Source organism: Malus domestica, chromosome 16, assembly GCF_042453785.1.
Source record: "Malus domestica chromosome 16, GDT2T_hap1".
Lineage (NCBI taxonomy): Eukaryota > Viridiplantae > Streptophyta > Magnoliopsida > Rosales > Rosaceae > Malus > Malus domestica.
In genome coordinates this window covers 33,626,482-33,641,378 of record NC_091676.1, presented here as the reverse complement: position 1 = coordinate 33,641,378, position 14,897 = coordinate 33,626,482, and the positions used below count along the sequence as shown (strand labels likewise).

The 14,897-nt window shown below is 39.9% G+C and overlaps 1 protein-coding gene across 1 annotated transcript; it reads right to left on the bottom strand.

Moving 5' to 3' along the window:
• Positions 1-2,753: 2,753 nt before the first annotated feature.
• On the bottom strand, positions 2,754-13,287 carry LOC103403671 (syntaxin-22-like). The gene is made up of 8 exons (XM_008342513.3): positions 12,751-13,287; positions 12,582-12,675; positions 11,722-11,861; positions 11,480-11,554; positions 3,660-3,817; positions 3,476-3,576; positions 3,028-3,111; positions 2,754-2,953 (listed from the first exon to the last, which is right to left on the bottom strand). The coding sequence occupies exons 1-7, from the start codon at positions 12,942-12,944 to the stop codon at positions 3,046-3,048; spliced, it is 828 nt and encodes a 275-aa protein (XP_008340735.1). The 5' UTR covers positions 12,945-13,287; the 3' UTR covers positions 2,754-2,953; positions 3,028-3,045.
• Positions 13,288-14,897: the final 1,610 nt, after the last annotated feature.

The window sequence follows — 14,897 nt, the reverse complement described above, 5'->3', positions numbered from 1 at the left end:
TGCAAAACTTAAAGCTATTATTCATGTTGTTTATATAGCTTTGGAGAAGGTTGACATTCTCTTTGGATTAAGTGTGATTTTTGTTTAGTAGTTCATTTTCTTTCAAATGGATCTTCTTAGGTGCCTTGACGTTTATCGGTTGATTGGGTAAATTGTTGTATCATCCTCTCTTCCATGCATGCATGTTCAATTTTTTCACATTTATAGTGAAGAAAATCAGGTGGCAGATTGTTTGGCAAACTATGGTGTTGGTCATGTTTGGGTTCAGTGGTGGGATTTTTGTTCGCATTGTACAGCTGCGGCTTTAGTTCATAAACTTTCATGGTTTTCAAATTTTCATTTCTCTTAGAAATTCTCTTAATTGATTTTAGTTTCTAATAATTTTCTACTTTTTGTTAGGGTTTGGCTTCATATCTCTTCTAATTTATTGTATCTTTATTTTTTTTTTCTTCAATATATATTCACAATAATGTTTTTTTCTATTATAGCAATTGTGAAGTGGATGTGATATTATTATTTTAATTCAAAAAATTCAAAGAATGTTTGATGGTCAAATAGAATTTGAATAAGACAAAGGACGCCATCAAGGCTAAGATTGGGGCAGGGGCTACAGCCAAGCTTTGCAGTGAAGCCATCTACTTCGGGCTGGTTTGGTTTTGCTGTGCTTTGAAAAAAAAGTTGCTGTGAGAATAAGCGGTTGTGCTATGAGAATAAGCAGTTGTGAAATAAATCAGTAGAGTGTTTGGTAAACTTTTATGTAAAACAGTTGTGACTGTGTGAAATGACCAAAAAGGATATAAAATGATTTTTTTTTTAGTTTTTTTTTTAAACCTGAAAACCCACAAAAGTCTCTCTCTCAGATCGGTTTTTCCCCCGTCGGAGGAAACCATTTCTAGGGTTTGGAGATCCCCAAATTGGGGTTTTCGAGGTCAGATTTAAAAGATGCCCAACACCTGGGAGGTGAAATCCGAGATTTAAAGGATGCCCAACGCCTAGGAGCTTCATTCGAATCAGAAAATTTCCAATTCTTCTACCCACAACCCAGAAAACCCTCAAAGTCGGCGCCCTCACCGTCTTCAATTGCACCCTCGCAAGGACATGAAGCATTTCGACAGAAAACCCAGAATACCCATAACCCAAATTCGACGTCCGCTCTGTCCTCCTTGACCCCACCACCGGCGCACTCTCTGGACTCCGCCCTGGAGGCATCCTCGTCGACATGACCACCTTTGAACCCTCCCTCGCTGTCAAGATCTCCTCCCTCGCCGTTGACTCGATCTTCGCCCACAAGTCCGGTGTGGGTCTTTTCATTAAAGGAGCACTATAGTTCCGTGTGCTTTGAAAAAAAGCCAGTTTTCCAAAGCAGCAAATAGTTGTTTCAGCTTTTCCTTTGATTTCAGCTTATTCTCACAGCAGCTTCCAAAATAAGCCTTTTTTTTTAGTTTACCAAATACCTAAAACCCTCACAGCTTTTTTTTCATGGGTGCTTTTTTTTAAGCACCTCACTCCCAAACCACCCCTTCATTGGAATTGGCACTCTATTGTTAGACAATGGGCGCGTGTTGCGCTATTGGTCTTTTCCTTCAACGACTTCATTGGGTTACGCCAATGAAGAAATATGATGGGCTCCATCACTTGAAGATGAAGTTATACGACATGGGATTGCGCCTATAAGAAAACATAATACATGTCACATCGACACTAGCCTTGACTAGTGAAGCTGTCCGACATTGATTTGGTCAATGAAGCTGATAGTATATCATAAAGTACCTTGATACACGTAAAGTGGGTCATATGATCATAGACAGATACATACTCGATCCCTGGGCGGCAGTGGGATTTTTGTGTTAAAGAGTCAAATAATTTCAGTAGTTTTAGAATAAGGCTTATTGTAATAGGTAGTTGAAGCACAAGAAGCCATTAATACCTACAAAGAAACCCTGATAGTTGTAGGAAAATGAACCTACTAGTTAGAGAAATTAATTACAATTATTGGTACCAATAATAGGAAGATCCAAAAATGGCAATAATGTAAGAAATTCTATACAGCGTAATCTAACCGTAGTAAGGTGCCGCCACTCAGTATTATGGTCTAGATGTATTTCTCTTCACTTGTAAGTGAGAGGTCTTAGGTTCAATTCTCGTCAAAAGAGAATTTGAATCACATTATTGTTTGTACATCATGGACATGGTCAATGAACATAATGCTTGTACATCGTAGATGCATTCTTATCTTGGAAAGCTTTGTAATTCAATTTTTATTTATCCAACTTTCTGCTTCTCCTTTGATGCACATAATTAATTCAGTTGGGACGATGCTATTAAGGCTGATAAACATCGAGAGAAGTATCTTGGTCACAGCATCAAGGGCGCCGGTGGGAAGATGGCAAAAAGGTGACATGTTTTGTTCCTTCAAATTGTGCTATAATCATTCATTTCCTCATTTCAAACCAACTATTCAATTTGGTTTCAAGTTGCAAGTAGCTTCGTGATTCTTCTGACAAATAGTCGAAGCCTCCGCAGTTCAAATACGTGTTGTGCCATTGCTGTCCTTTCTCAAGAGGCAAGAAAAGAGGCAATTAATTCTTGAATGCCCAACAATTCTCATGCTTTGAACCATATTTGGTAGTAATAGTATTCTCCTCTCCCGGTATTTCTCGACGAGCAAATTGGTCCCAAATATCAAGTATGAATACCTTTTCGAGCCCCAAATCCAATTCGAAATCAATAATTTACTATTTAACGTTAATAAATGAAAACCCAAACAATTATAACTTCTTATATATAAATAAAAAAGAACACTGTATCATTTAAAACTTTAAAAAAAATGAAGAAGAAAAAACAACGCACACAGAGAACACCATCAGAAGCCCCAAACACCAACTTACTAAAACAGAAGAGACACCTCACCCAACCGCAACCAGAAATTGTGAAGGATACCCACGGTCCACCCCTATACATATATATACGAACTTAGAATACAACTACATACTCAAGTTAGGCATCGCAGAAATAGCAGAGGGATACCTCAGCACATTCTTCTGGTTAAGCTGCAAGTACTACTATCACAATGAGAAGCACAATTCCAAATATTACCAAGAGCAAGCAAGTCTGCAAAAAATAAAAACATTAACTTTAAAGTGATTACATAATATATTTGTAAGGGAACTGAAAGAGATCGGCAATATTTCTTAAGTGGGATTAAATGCATTATTTCATGTGTTTACGGGATCTGAAAATTCATGTCGATGCCTAATGAAGAATGTTGTAGCTGTGCTGTGAAAACTATCATGGACCATCAGTTTAACCTGTGAATTTGGACCCCATGTTCATGCAAGAATGAACATAAGAATCATTCATAAAACAACCTAGCAACATAAATTACCAAAGAGTCTCTGAAGCGAACATTTTGAAAAATATATAAATAATTACACTTAGATGTAGACTGTCATATAAAAAAATGTGAACAAATTACCAGAGATGAATTCGATCTTTGGGTCTTTGACGCCTTCACTAGATGGGACTTTGCCTGCCCAGTAGCAGCATGAGCACTCTCAATATTGGAGCCAATGTCATCTACAAAGCGGATATAACCGATAAGAAAACACAAGCCAGATAAGTATAAGTGCCTTCAAGAGAGTAAGGAGAAGGTAAGTTACCAATCATTGTTCCTTGTTCATGAACCAGTATAGCAAGATCTTTAAAAATCTCATTCACTTCACCAATTTGCTGCTGGATTTCTTGTATTCCCTGTTCTCTTTCCTCGATGATAGCCTCATTGAAAGCAATCTCATTGTCCAGTAGCAAGACCTCTTGTCTGCAGCAAAGCTCACTTATAACCAAAGATATATGGCACATCCAACCTTGATAAGAGTTTTAAACTGAAGTAGATAAATCAAACAACAATCAAAGACAGCTGATGCTAAGGCTCCCACTGCCAACTATTTTTGTATCATTAAGGACAGAAAAAAGGCATTGGAAGTTTGATGTAGAACAACACAAGGTGTGTGCGGCATGATTATTCTGATCTTCAGATGTCTTAAAAAATTTGGAGGGGGAATGCTAGCCACCTTCTCACTTTTCCGCCAGGTGTCAATTTTCTTGCACCTAAAACTATGCATTCAATCCCTAAAATTAATTAAATTTTGTTTTCCAAATTTACCCATCTTAAATGTAATAAGTCTTCATAAACTCTTTCCCTTGCTAATTAAAAAGTGAAATTGACCGACTGCTCCCCTCCATCGTTTCCTTTGCCAATGGCACAATATCATATATTCAGATAAACCACCCTAACTACTAATTATCATATGGCCTTTCTAATAAGAAAGGAATACATGTTTTCTGGGATATAACTTTTTCTAATAAGAATGGAGGTGCAATGAGGTTTGTTTGTACCATACTTGACCAATCTCAAAACTACCAAGCACCGGTCAACGTCATACCGTCAAGAACCCACTAAGGGGTTCATGCTGAAGCATCCCTGCCGAAGCACAAGAGTTTCCCTCCAATCAGGAGGCCAATCACAGCATGACACATGTCAACATCAGAATAAAGCTCATAGAGTCCCACATCGACCATGGACAGAAGCTGGAGACTCTCCTCAACTATAAAAGTAGACCATTCTCCTACAATTAATCCCTAATGTCATTATTGTACTTAAACTAGTCATTATGCTTAAACTTATGTATTTGTGTAACCCTTCACTATTAATGAGAACTCCTCTACTCCGTGGACGTAGCCAAACTTAGGGTGAACCATGTACATATTACGTCTGCTTCCCGATCTCTATCCCTTGCATATTATCCTCACTAGGTGACCGAAGCAACCAAACGAGGACCACAAACCTGACACTTTACGTTGTTCCAAAGTCTTGCTGATTTTGTGCATCAACAAGGTTAGTGCCGATGCAATTCCCTTTTTGAGGGTGGTTTTGAAATGGTACGGTGGTTCCACCACCTTATGTTTTATGACCATGAAAAGAGATGGTTCAGTTTTTTATGTTTTGTCTTTTGGCAGAAGAGAGTATTAATTGTAGACAATTAAAGACTGAAACAACCTTGACCCAAGTGACTTGTATGGTTCTTCAAAACACTAAAAGACTAGTTAAATAATAGAAAAACAATAGACCACTCCAACAGACAATGGAGATGCAAAAAATTTCAAAGATAGCTTCTAGACCAAAATACTAGAAGCACGGTTCTAAAAAACGCTAAGCGCTAGTCGGGCGGTTGAATGGGGCCTAGCGCTTAGGCTGATTTGTAATTTTTATTTATTTAACTAAATTTATTATAACAGAAACTAGGTCTACTTAATAAGATGGGCTTTTTTTTAACCCCAATTCAAAAGTGAAAAAGATGATAAAGCATATAAAATGGCCCGTCCCAGCCTAGCCCACCCCACCCTTTCTTTATCACAAGTCTTCTCTCTTTTATTATAAGAATGCCTCATTTCCATCAACTAATTAAAATAGTCAAATCATCCAGATACCTCTCTCGCTTTTATTAAAACCAGCCTCATTTCCGATTCCTCATTTCAACCCCTCGTTTCCATTGCCCAATCCCTCGTTTCCATTGCCTTCACTCTTTTTTCGACAAAGAGAAGCCGCTTGCTCTCCTCTCTGTTTTAGAATCAAGAGGCCTCTCCCATCATCAAACCTCTTCCCCACTTCCACAAGTTACTCCAAACCCTCAACTTTCATCCCAAAATCCTGAATGATCAAACAACATCGGCATGGCCCGCTGGTCAAGCAGCAGTTTGTGAAGAAATCTGAGGTGGATTCTTTGAACGATCAATGGGGTTTGTATGTATCGCCCCTCTCTCTCTTCTTGACAGATCGCAATGAGATGGAGAACCGCCGAGGTTCTTACGAGTCCGCCTAGACCGCCGCCTACCACCTCCTAGACCGCTGCCTACCACTGCCTAGACCGCCTAGATACCGCCTAGGCAGCCGACTAACTCCCACCCAATTTGATGAACTCTTTGGCATAAATCCCAGTGGCGCTCCACCGCCTAGCGCCTAGGTAGCCGCCTAGGCCCATTTTTAGAACACTGACTAGAAGAACCAAGACACTGAGCTCCAACACCACAACACTCATCAAACACTTCACTCAATCTCATGGTCTGACCTGCACTTTGTTCCAAAGGGATTGCAACCCCACGAATAACAGACTCTAACACCCTATCCCATGACTACCAATAAAATACCCTTTTGCTATGAACCACATTACACTGCACCACTTCCCACCAAAGGCTCTGTCCCTCCACCATAAACCTAAAACTAGACTTGGAGAAGAAACATTAATTTATATTTCATTGATTGTCTCCAGATTATGGTACATAACTCATCGTCTTCCCATTGAACATAATTTCATTCAATTTCCTTTTATTGGAAAATGCACGATTCTACTAGTTTGTATAGAAACAGAAAACTTCAACAGTAAGTTTTCCTGATTGTATTGAATGAATAATTCAGTTACACAGGTGTCAATATATATAGCCTTAGCTGCCTTAGGCTAATTACAAAAGTACCCTCAACTACCTAAACTAATCACAGTTACTAACAAAAACAATTACATTTAGCTTTAACAACTATTTAACAGTAACTATATTGGATGACTTATCATTCTCCCTAATACACCCCCTCAAGCTAAAGGAGGAATCAGATAGGATTCCGATTGGAAGCTTGGAACACAAATAAGAGAATCTGCTTTTAGACAAGGATTTGGTGTGAAGATCAGCCACTTGGTCATCACTGCGAACATAGCTGACTTTGATAAGCTTGGCAAGAACCAACTCCCTGATGTAGTGGTAATCAATCTCAACATGCTTAGTTCGAGCATGAAAAATAGGATTAGATGCCAAAGAGATTGCTGAAATATTATCACACCATAGATGAGGCAGTTTAGGTAGAGAGAACTTAAGATCTTTGAGGATTTTGCAGACCCAAGTTAGTTCTGCAGCAGTATGTGCTAAGGAACGATACTCAGCTTCGGTAGAGGAACGAGCAACAGTGCTTTGTTTCTTTGCACTCCAACTGATGAGATTAGAACCAAGAAATACACAATATCCACTAGTAGACCGCCTATCAAATGTGCAGCCAGCCCAGTCAGCATCAGAGAATGCCGAAAGATTAATGGGACCTTTGGTGAACCATAAACCATGAGAGATGGATCCTTTAAGAAACCTGAGAACCCGTTTGGCTGCTTGAAGGTGTTGTTCTCTGGGAGCATGCATAAATTGGCATATCTGATTAACAGCAAATGCAAGATCTGGGCGAGTCCAAGTGAGATATTGTAAACCACCAACTATAGTGCGGTATTCAGTAGGATTGGATAAGAGAGGTCCGCTATGATCCAGCTTTTGAGAGCCAAGAGGAGTGCAACACGGTTTTGCACCCTCCATATTCGATTTCTTGAGAAGATCAAGTAAGTACTTGGTCTGATGTAAAAAGATTCCTTTTGTGGATCTGTGGACTTCCAACCCCAAGAAATAGTGTAAAGGACCAAGATCCTTCACTGGAAACTGAGTACTAAGCTGTTGGATAAACTGTTGGCAAAGCTGAGAGTTGGGTCCGGTGACTAGGATGTCATCCACATAAACTAGGACAATGACCAACTGAGGTCCATTAAGAACAAACAAAGAAGCATCAGATTGAGATTGATGAAAGCCAAGTGTTCGAAGAGCTTGAAACAGTTTTTCAAACCAAGCTCGAGGGGCTTGTTTGAGGCCATATAAGGATTTCTTCAACTTGCAGACAAAGTGTGGAGAGGTAGGAGCAATAAAACCAGGAGGTTGTTGCATATAAACATCCTCCTTTAAATCACCATGAAGAAACGCATTGCTTATGTCTAATTGGTTTAAAAACCAATTATCTTGGACAGCAAGTGTAAGAAGAATTCGAATTGTGACGGGCTTAGCAACAGGACTGAAGGTTTCTTGGAAATCAACTCCTTCTTGCTGGTGAAATCCCTTTGCCACCAAACGGGCTTTGTATCTGTCAATGGTTCCATCAGGATTTTTCTTGATCCGAAACACCCATTTACAACCAACAACATTCTGAGAAGGATGAGATGGAACAAGAGACCAAGTGCCTGTGTTTATTAAGGCATTATATTCATCCTGCATTGCTGCTCTCCAGTGAGAATGCTTTGAGGCTTGCAAGTAAGTACTAGGAACAAAATCAAGATCAACCGGAAGTGGGTGTTTGGTTGCTGCATAAGCTCTAGACATGTGAAGACCAGCCTTAGATCTGGTAATCATAGGATGTGTATTCCGAGAAATAGGTGGTGGCCTTGACTGTAGTGGTGCAAGAGAGGAGTCATTGAGAGAGACAGAACTGGAGGAACTGAGAGAATGATCCACGGACTGAGTACAGGAAGAAGGCTCTGTGGAAGATGGGATCTGAGTAATAGGTTGAGGTACAGAAGGACATTGTCGTTCTGAAGAGTTATTGGCTGGAGGAGAAGGAGAGACATGTTTGCTGAAATGAAGATCCAAGGATGGTGAAAAATCAGAAGATGAAGTTTCTGAAGTGAAACTGTTGAGTGGCAGTGATTTAAAGGGATAAGTTGTTTCATCAAAGACAACATGTCTTGATATGTAGATCCGAGTGGTGAGAGGATCAAGGCATCTATAGCCTTTATGTTGAAGACTATAGCCCAAAAACACACAACTTTTGCTCTTAGCATCCAATTTGCTGGGAGTGTAAGGTTTAAGCCATGGATAACATTGACAACCAAAGACTTTCAGTTTAGAGTAATCTGGAGGTTGATTGAAGAGAAGTTCCCAAGGTGACTTTGTAAGACCAGAAATAGGAAGTCTGTTAATAAGGTAAATTGCAGTGGAGAAAGCTTCAACCCAAAAAATCTGAGGAACATGAGAAGCAACAAGTAATGTGCGAGCTGTCTCAACAAGATGTCTGTGCTTTCTCTCTGCACAGCCATTTTGTTCAGGCGTATGAGGACAACTGAACTGATGTAATATACCATGTGCACGAAGAAATGAAGCAAGAGAATGACTAGTAAATTCACCCCCTGAATCTGAACGCAGAATCTTGATTTTATTTCCACTGAAGTTTTCTACATAGGTTTTGAAAGTAACAAACGTAGAAAATACATCGGATTTAGACTTCAATGGAAAAAACCAACTGTATTTGCTAAAATCATCAACAAACAGTAGGTAATACTTGAAGCCACTATTAGATGTAACAGTAGGTCCCCACAGATCACAATGCAGAAGCTGGAGACTCTGAGTTGTTGATGAAGAAGACACTTCAAAAGGAAGCTTGTGATTTTTAGCAAGCGCACAATCTGAGCAGAAAAAATCAACAGTCTTCTGGCCTTGCAGTGGAAGATTATTAGTGGATATAACTCTTCTAAAAATTGAGGAGGAAGGATGGCCGAGGCGCTTGTGCCATACAGGGACAGGTGCTTGAATGCTGAGAAAAGCTGAAGGTGAAGTGGGAGAACTGGTGGAACTGTGAAGAGGATAGAAACCATCCTTAACAGGGCCTTGCAAAAGCATCTTCCCCGAAATGCGATCCTTGACAGTGGATCCATAAGGGTCAAGAGTCAATGAACAGTTATTATCCTTAAGAAACTGATAAGCAGATAAGAGATTATGTTTTATGAAAGGAACATGTAAAACATTTCTCAGCTTAAAGGAAGTATAAGGAGTGTGCAGAGATGAAGAACCCATATGATGAATAGATAGTCCTTTACCATCTCCAATGTATACTTTGTCTTCTCCAGTGTAAGGAGTAGGAGAAGAGATGTTAGCTACATCATTAGTGATGTGAGAAGTAGCTCCAGAGTCAATCAACCAAGGCTGAGAGGGTTTTGCTGAATGATGCACACACATAGCAGCAAGTTTGGCTGGAGGAATTCTACCACAGATATCCAGATTCATACGATCAAAACAATCAAGTGCCTCATGACTGGTAGATCCACAAATCTGACAAGGGACTTTAAAATTGGAAGGACCTTGATAATTGTGAAAGCCTTGATAATTGCGATTGCCACGATTGTTGATGAAATTACCCCTATTATTGTTATGAAAGGTGCGATTGCTGCGATTTGAGGAGAAATTACCTCTAAATGTCTTACCACGATTTGAGTTAAATCGAGAAGCAGGATGAAATGATTGATTTTTAGCAGCAAAGGCAGATGGAGTAGGAAGCAGGGGAGGCTGAGATTGCACTGAGAATGCTTGAAAGGGCTCAGAGGATGAAAGAACAGCCTTGCGACGGGTCATAGACAACTCTTTGGTGAGTAAGAGACCATGGAGTTCATCAAGGGATGTAGAAGAGAGCCGCAGCATGATGGAGTCAATAAAGGACTCGAATTCATCAGGTAATCCATGTAGAGTGGCAGCAATTAGGTCACGATCAGACACTGAAGCACCAACAGCTTGCAAGGAATCAGCAATTTCCTTGATTTGTTGAAGATACGCAGAAATGGACTGAGAACCTTTCTGAATTGATTGAAGTCTGGACCTTAATTGATGAATGTGAGCTTCCGAAACTCCACCAAAACGCTGTTCAAGCTTTACCCAGAGCTCACGAGAAGAAGAAACTCCAACCGTGAACGGAATGATCTCTTCGGACAGGGTAGAATTAAGCCAAATCAAAAGATTTTGATCTTTTTCATACCAATCCTCAAAGGCAGGGTTCATCGAGTGATCAGGCAAGAATGGCGAAGGACAAACCTCAGTGCCGTCAATAATACTAAGAAGCTTGTATCGCCTGAAAATTGGAGCAAACAGTGCTCGCCATGGCAGATAGTTGGAACTTTTCAGCTTGATCGGCACCATACTGCCAATGTTGTGAATCGTCAGAGAGGTATACGAATTCAGAGGACTCGGATTGGAAGAGGAATTAGGGTTTTGAACCGAAGGAGAGATGACCGGAGAGATGACCGGAGAAGACGATCCAGTCGGTTGCGACGCAGATTGAGCAGCCATAGCTTGCAGAAAACAAGATTCAAGAGAGATCGAGAACAAAAAGTGAAGAATCAGAGAGAAGAAAGCAAGAATCGATCAAGACACGATCGAGATGACGAGCAGAAGAGAAGGTCGGTGCTGTAAAGCAGAACGGCTCTGATACCATATAGAAACAGAAAACTTCAACAGTAAGTTTTCCTGATTGTATTGAATGAATAATTCAGTTACACAGGTGTCAATATATATAGCCTTAGCTGCCTTAGGCTAATTACAAAAGTACCCTCAACTACCTAAACTAATCACAGTTACTAACAAAAACAATTACATTTAGCTTTAACAACTATTTAACAGTAACTATATTGGATGACTTATCATTCTCCCTAATAGTTTGCCCCTCGTCTTTCCTTCTTCTTTTCCAACGGAAATTCTACTAATGCCTTTCAGCATTTGATTTGGAGTTACGTTTAATGTTGTTTTAGAATAATGACCCCTTTTCTGCAAAAACAGTTAGAATTCCTTATCATTATTAAGTAAAACTCACCTTCTAGATTCCACAAGGAGAGCACGCTGTTCCAGACTTTTGTCTGAGTTTACATCTATCTCGCTAGCGGTGTAACTGCGTGAAACATTTAGAATAATCATACAACTTCAGATTGAGGTCCTCCAACAGTAGATGTAATGCAAACTAAACAAAACAAAAATATCTTCTGAAAGATATCACATAAATAGTGCACACAAATAAAAGACGGGAATTAATTGTATAAATCCTCTGGCAAAAGTTACCTTGTCGGAAGAACTGCTTGAGGAACAAAAGGAGCATATGTTGTTTCCCTCTCAGCTGCAAGTCGTTGAGCCTTCTGAAATTCTCTAAGCACTGCTTGAAAATCTTTTGCAAGTTTAGCATCTGTAATCTTCTTGCTTGCCTACAATTAAGTTGAAGACATCTAAGATCATCACACCAAAAAGTTTGAGATTTTCAAAGACCGACCCGCAATAGAGAACAAGAATGCACCATTTCAAATGAATCAACTACATCAATTTCGAGGGGCCAATAAGGAAATTCCCTAGAGTAAGCTAATCAGATTTTACCTAGTTATGATATTTTGATAGGGTAAAAGTCCGACATTAATTTTAGATTTCGTAACGTCAATACTATCTTTGTTTCGACCTGATTCCAAACACAATAATCCTTAGTGGGTGATAACTGTGGTACTTGTTTCGGTGATTCTGGAGCATCTACAAGGCTTTCCAAGACTAATTGGCCTAGCAATTAGTGCTGGAATTGGTTGGTAACAAACCAACTTTTGCTATACCACCCCAGACGGTCGGAGCGGATTGGCTAGGAGGCTTACCAACTGGGAGGAAGAGAAGAGAAAGACAGACGAAGGCGAGGCATGCTGGAAGATGATAGCAGACCTGAAACCCCCCTAGACAGCAAGGAAATGGAATTGATTACGCTAGAATTTCTTCTGGGATTGGATTTGGGATCTAGGGTTTAATCAGAAATGAGGAATTTGGATAAAATTGGATGTGGAAATGATGAATTTGGGAATTTGGAAGGCATGTGTCGCTACTTTTGGGTGTGTCTGTGTGTGTGAGAGACGGATGGAGGAAGGAGGGATGAGAGTGACAGAGAAACTTACATTAACTTCGGTATGATGATCTCTTTCACTGACTTGTTTAAGTTTTTCTGAAGTATCCTTCACCAATTGCCCGATATGTAGTCTTGTCTTGTGCCTGCAATCAGGAAAAGTCAAACGGAATTCAGGAAACAATACACAATCGACAATTGGAAGTGAAGAACCAACTCACAGCTTTTCGCGGAGATCCGGCGTGTCTTTGGGGGTGCCGATGGTGTTGACGAGCCTCTGGAAGGTGGATACGGCGGTGTTGATCTGGAAAATGCCGGAGGCCACAGCTTGGGTGGGGTCCCGCTTGCCATTGATGAGGTCTCCTCGCCGGGAATAATTGGTGCCCCGACCCGCTTCCAGATCCCGAAAGCTCATCTTTTTTGTCCCTCCCCGACCCTAACCCTACTTTTCCCGATAAAATCCCGACACGAATTTCAAGGAAATAGAAGGAAAATTGGTGTTCGGGGCACAGGAATTGAGAATTGGGGCGAAAACGGGAGCTAAGGAAGCGGCGATGATTCGGGGGAAGAGAGGGGGGGAGAGAGAGAGACAGAAGGTATTATTGATGCGGTGAGGTTGTCTTTTCTGGTGGAGCTGGAACGGAAGCCGGTGCCGGCACGTCGATGTGTACACGTGGGTGAAGCTGATAGGTCCGGCTTTCAAGGGAATGTTGAGTTCAATTCCCGTATACAATGTGCCACTTCAACATTCTTCGAACGACTGGTAATTTGCTTTGCATTTAATTTATAAATTATTCTGTAAATAATAATTTAATTAAAATTAAGATTATTTAGTCAATCAATTTTAACAAATACATCAACGGCTCGTAATACATTTAACAAATATGTTCATCTGTTTTTATAAAATTCGATGATTAAATGATTTTAGTTTTAATTTATTTTTTGTAGAGGTGTTTTTTATAGAATAATATACAATAGGAATAGTTTCAATCATAAACACAAAATTCTATGAATAAGCCACAAAATACTTTAAAGAGGAGTTCTTTCTTAATCCTCGAGGAGCAAGTCTCTCCTTCATTTTTAATTCTTCTTAGCACGCGCTCACGCGTCCTAGAGAAATAATTATCGGTGTCGCCAAACTTCAACTTAATACGATGCTACTAAAGGGACACATAATTAATCTGAGTTAGATTGTACAATTGTCATATGGTTGTAATCATTGTAACTAGTTAATTAGATGTGATTAGTTACTCAGCTTTATTTGTAAAGTGTATAAAAACTCGGATGTAATTTCTTCCATATTAAGGAAAGTAACAAAGTATTCTTTCTAATATGGTATCTGTAAACACAAAATTTTCCTGAAACGAAAGAGACAAGAACAACGTGCACAAAATAATATTTGTATTTGATGATTTTGGGTTACAATATCTCTTAACTTGATCCTCTGATTCGATATCCGTAAGGTGTTGATTTGTGGATGTGCGATTGATCCAAAGGGCCGTTGGGGCTTGATCTTAAGATGAACAAATGATGAACGATGAACGCTTTCTTCAAGGCTTTTGGGGCTTGATCTTGAAGAACTGTTGATGAACGGATCTTCAAGGGCCTTTGGGGCTTGATCTTAATGAACAGTTGATGAATGGATCTTCAAGGGCTTTTGGGCTTAATCTTGAAGAACAGTGATGAACGGATCTTCAAGGGCTTTTGGGCTTGATCTTGAAGGATGGTTGGATGTGTGGATTTGTCGACATTTGTTGATCCAAAAGGCCATTGGGGCTTGATCTTAGGATGAACGGATGATGAACGATGAACGCTTTCTTCAAGGCTTTTGGGGCTTGATCTTGAATTGGTGGAAGTTCTTCAAAGGGGCCATCGGGGCTTGAGCTTGGAGGCGGATTTGGCGAAGAACGAAGAGAGTTTTCTCGATCCTTCGGAATTTGCTTAAGAGCTTTAGAGTTTCAAAGCTTCAAGGTTTTGGTGTAATATCCATTGGTCAAATGAAATGAATGAAATTGGCTTCTATTTATAGAATTTTCCAAGGCTTAATTTTGAATATAATATTCCAGATGAAATAAGTTGTTTCTACCAAGTGTTGACACGTGTCCTGTTTGATGACTTTTCCGACTCATTTCAATTTTTCGTCGAGTCACATGCTACGTGTAAAATTTATGTAATACATAAGCGTTGAAACTTTGATTTATCAGTCAACATTTATTTACCAAAATTTCGATGTCTACAAATGCCCCCACTTCAAGGCGCGTCGTATACATGTGCTTGTCACGTGTAGGAGATGCGTTTTGAAGTCCCTTATTGTAGATGTCGATCCAAGGGCCGTTGGGGCTTGATCTTGAATTGGGCTGGAAATTTC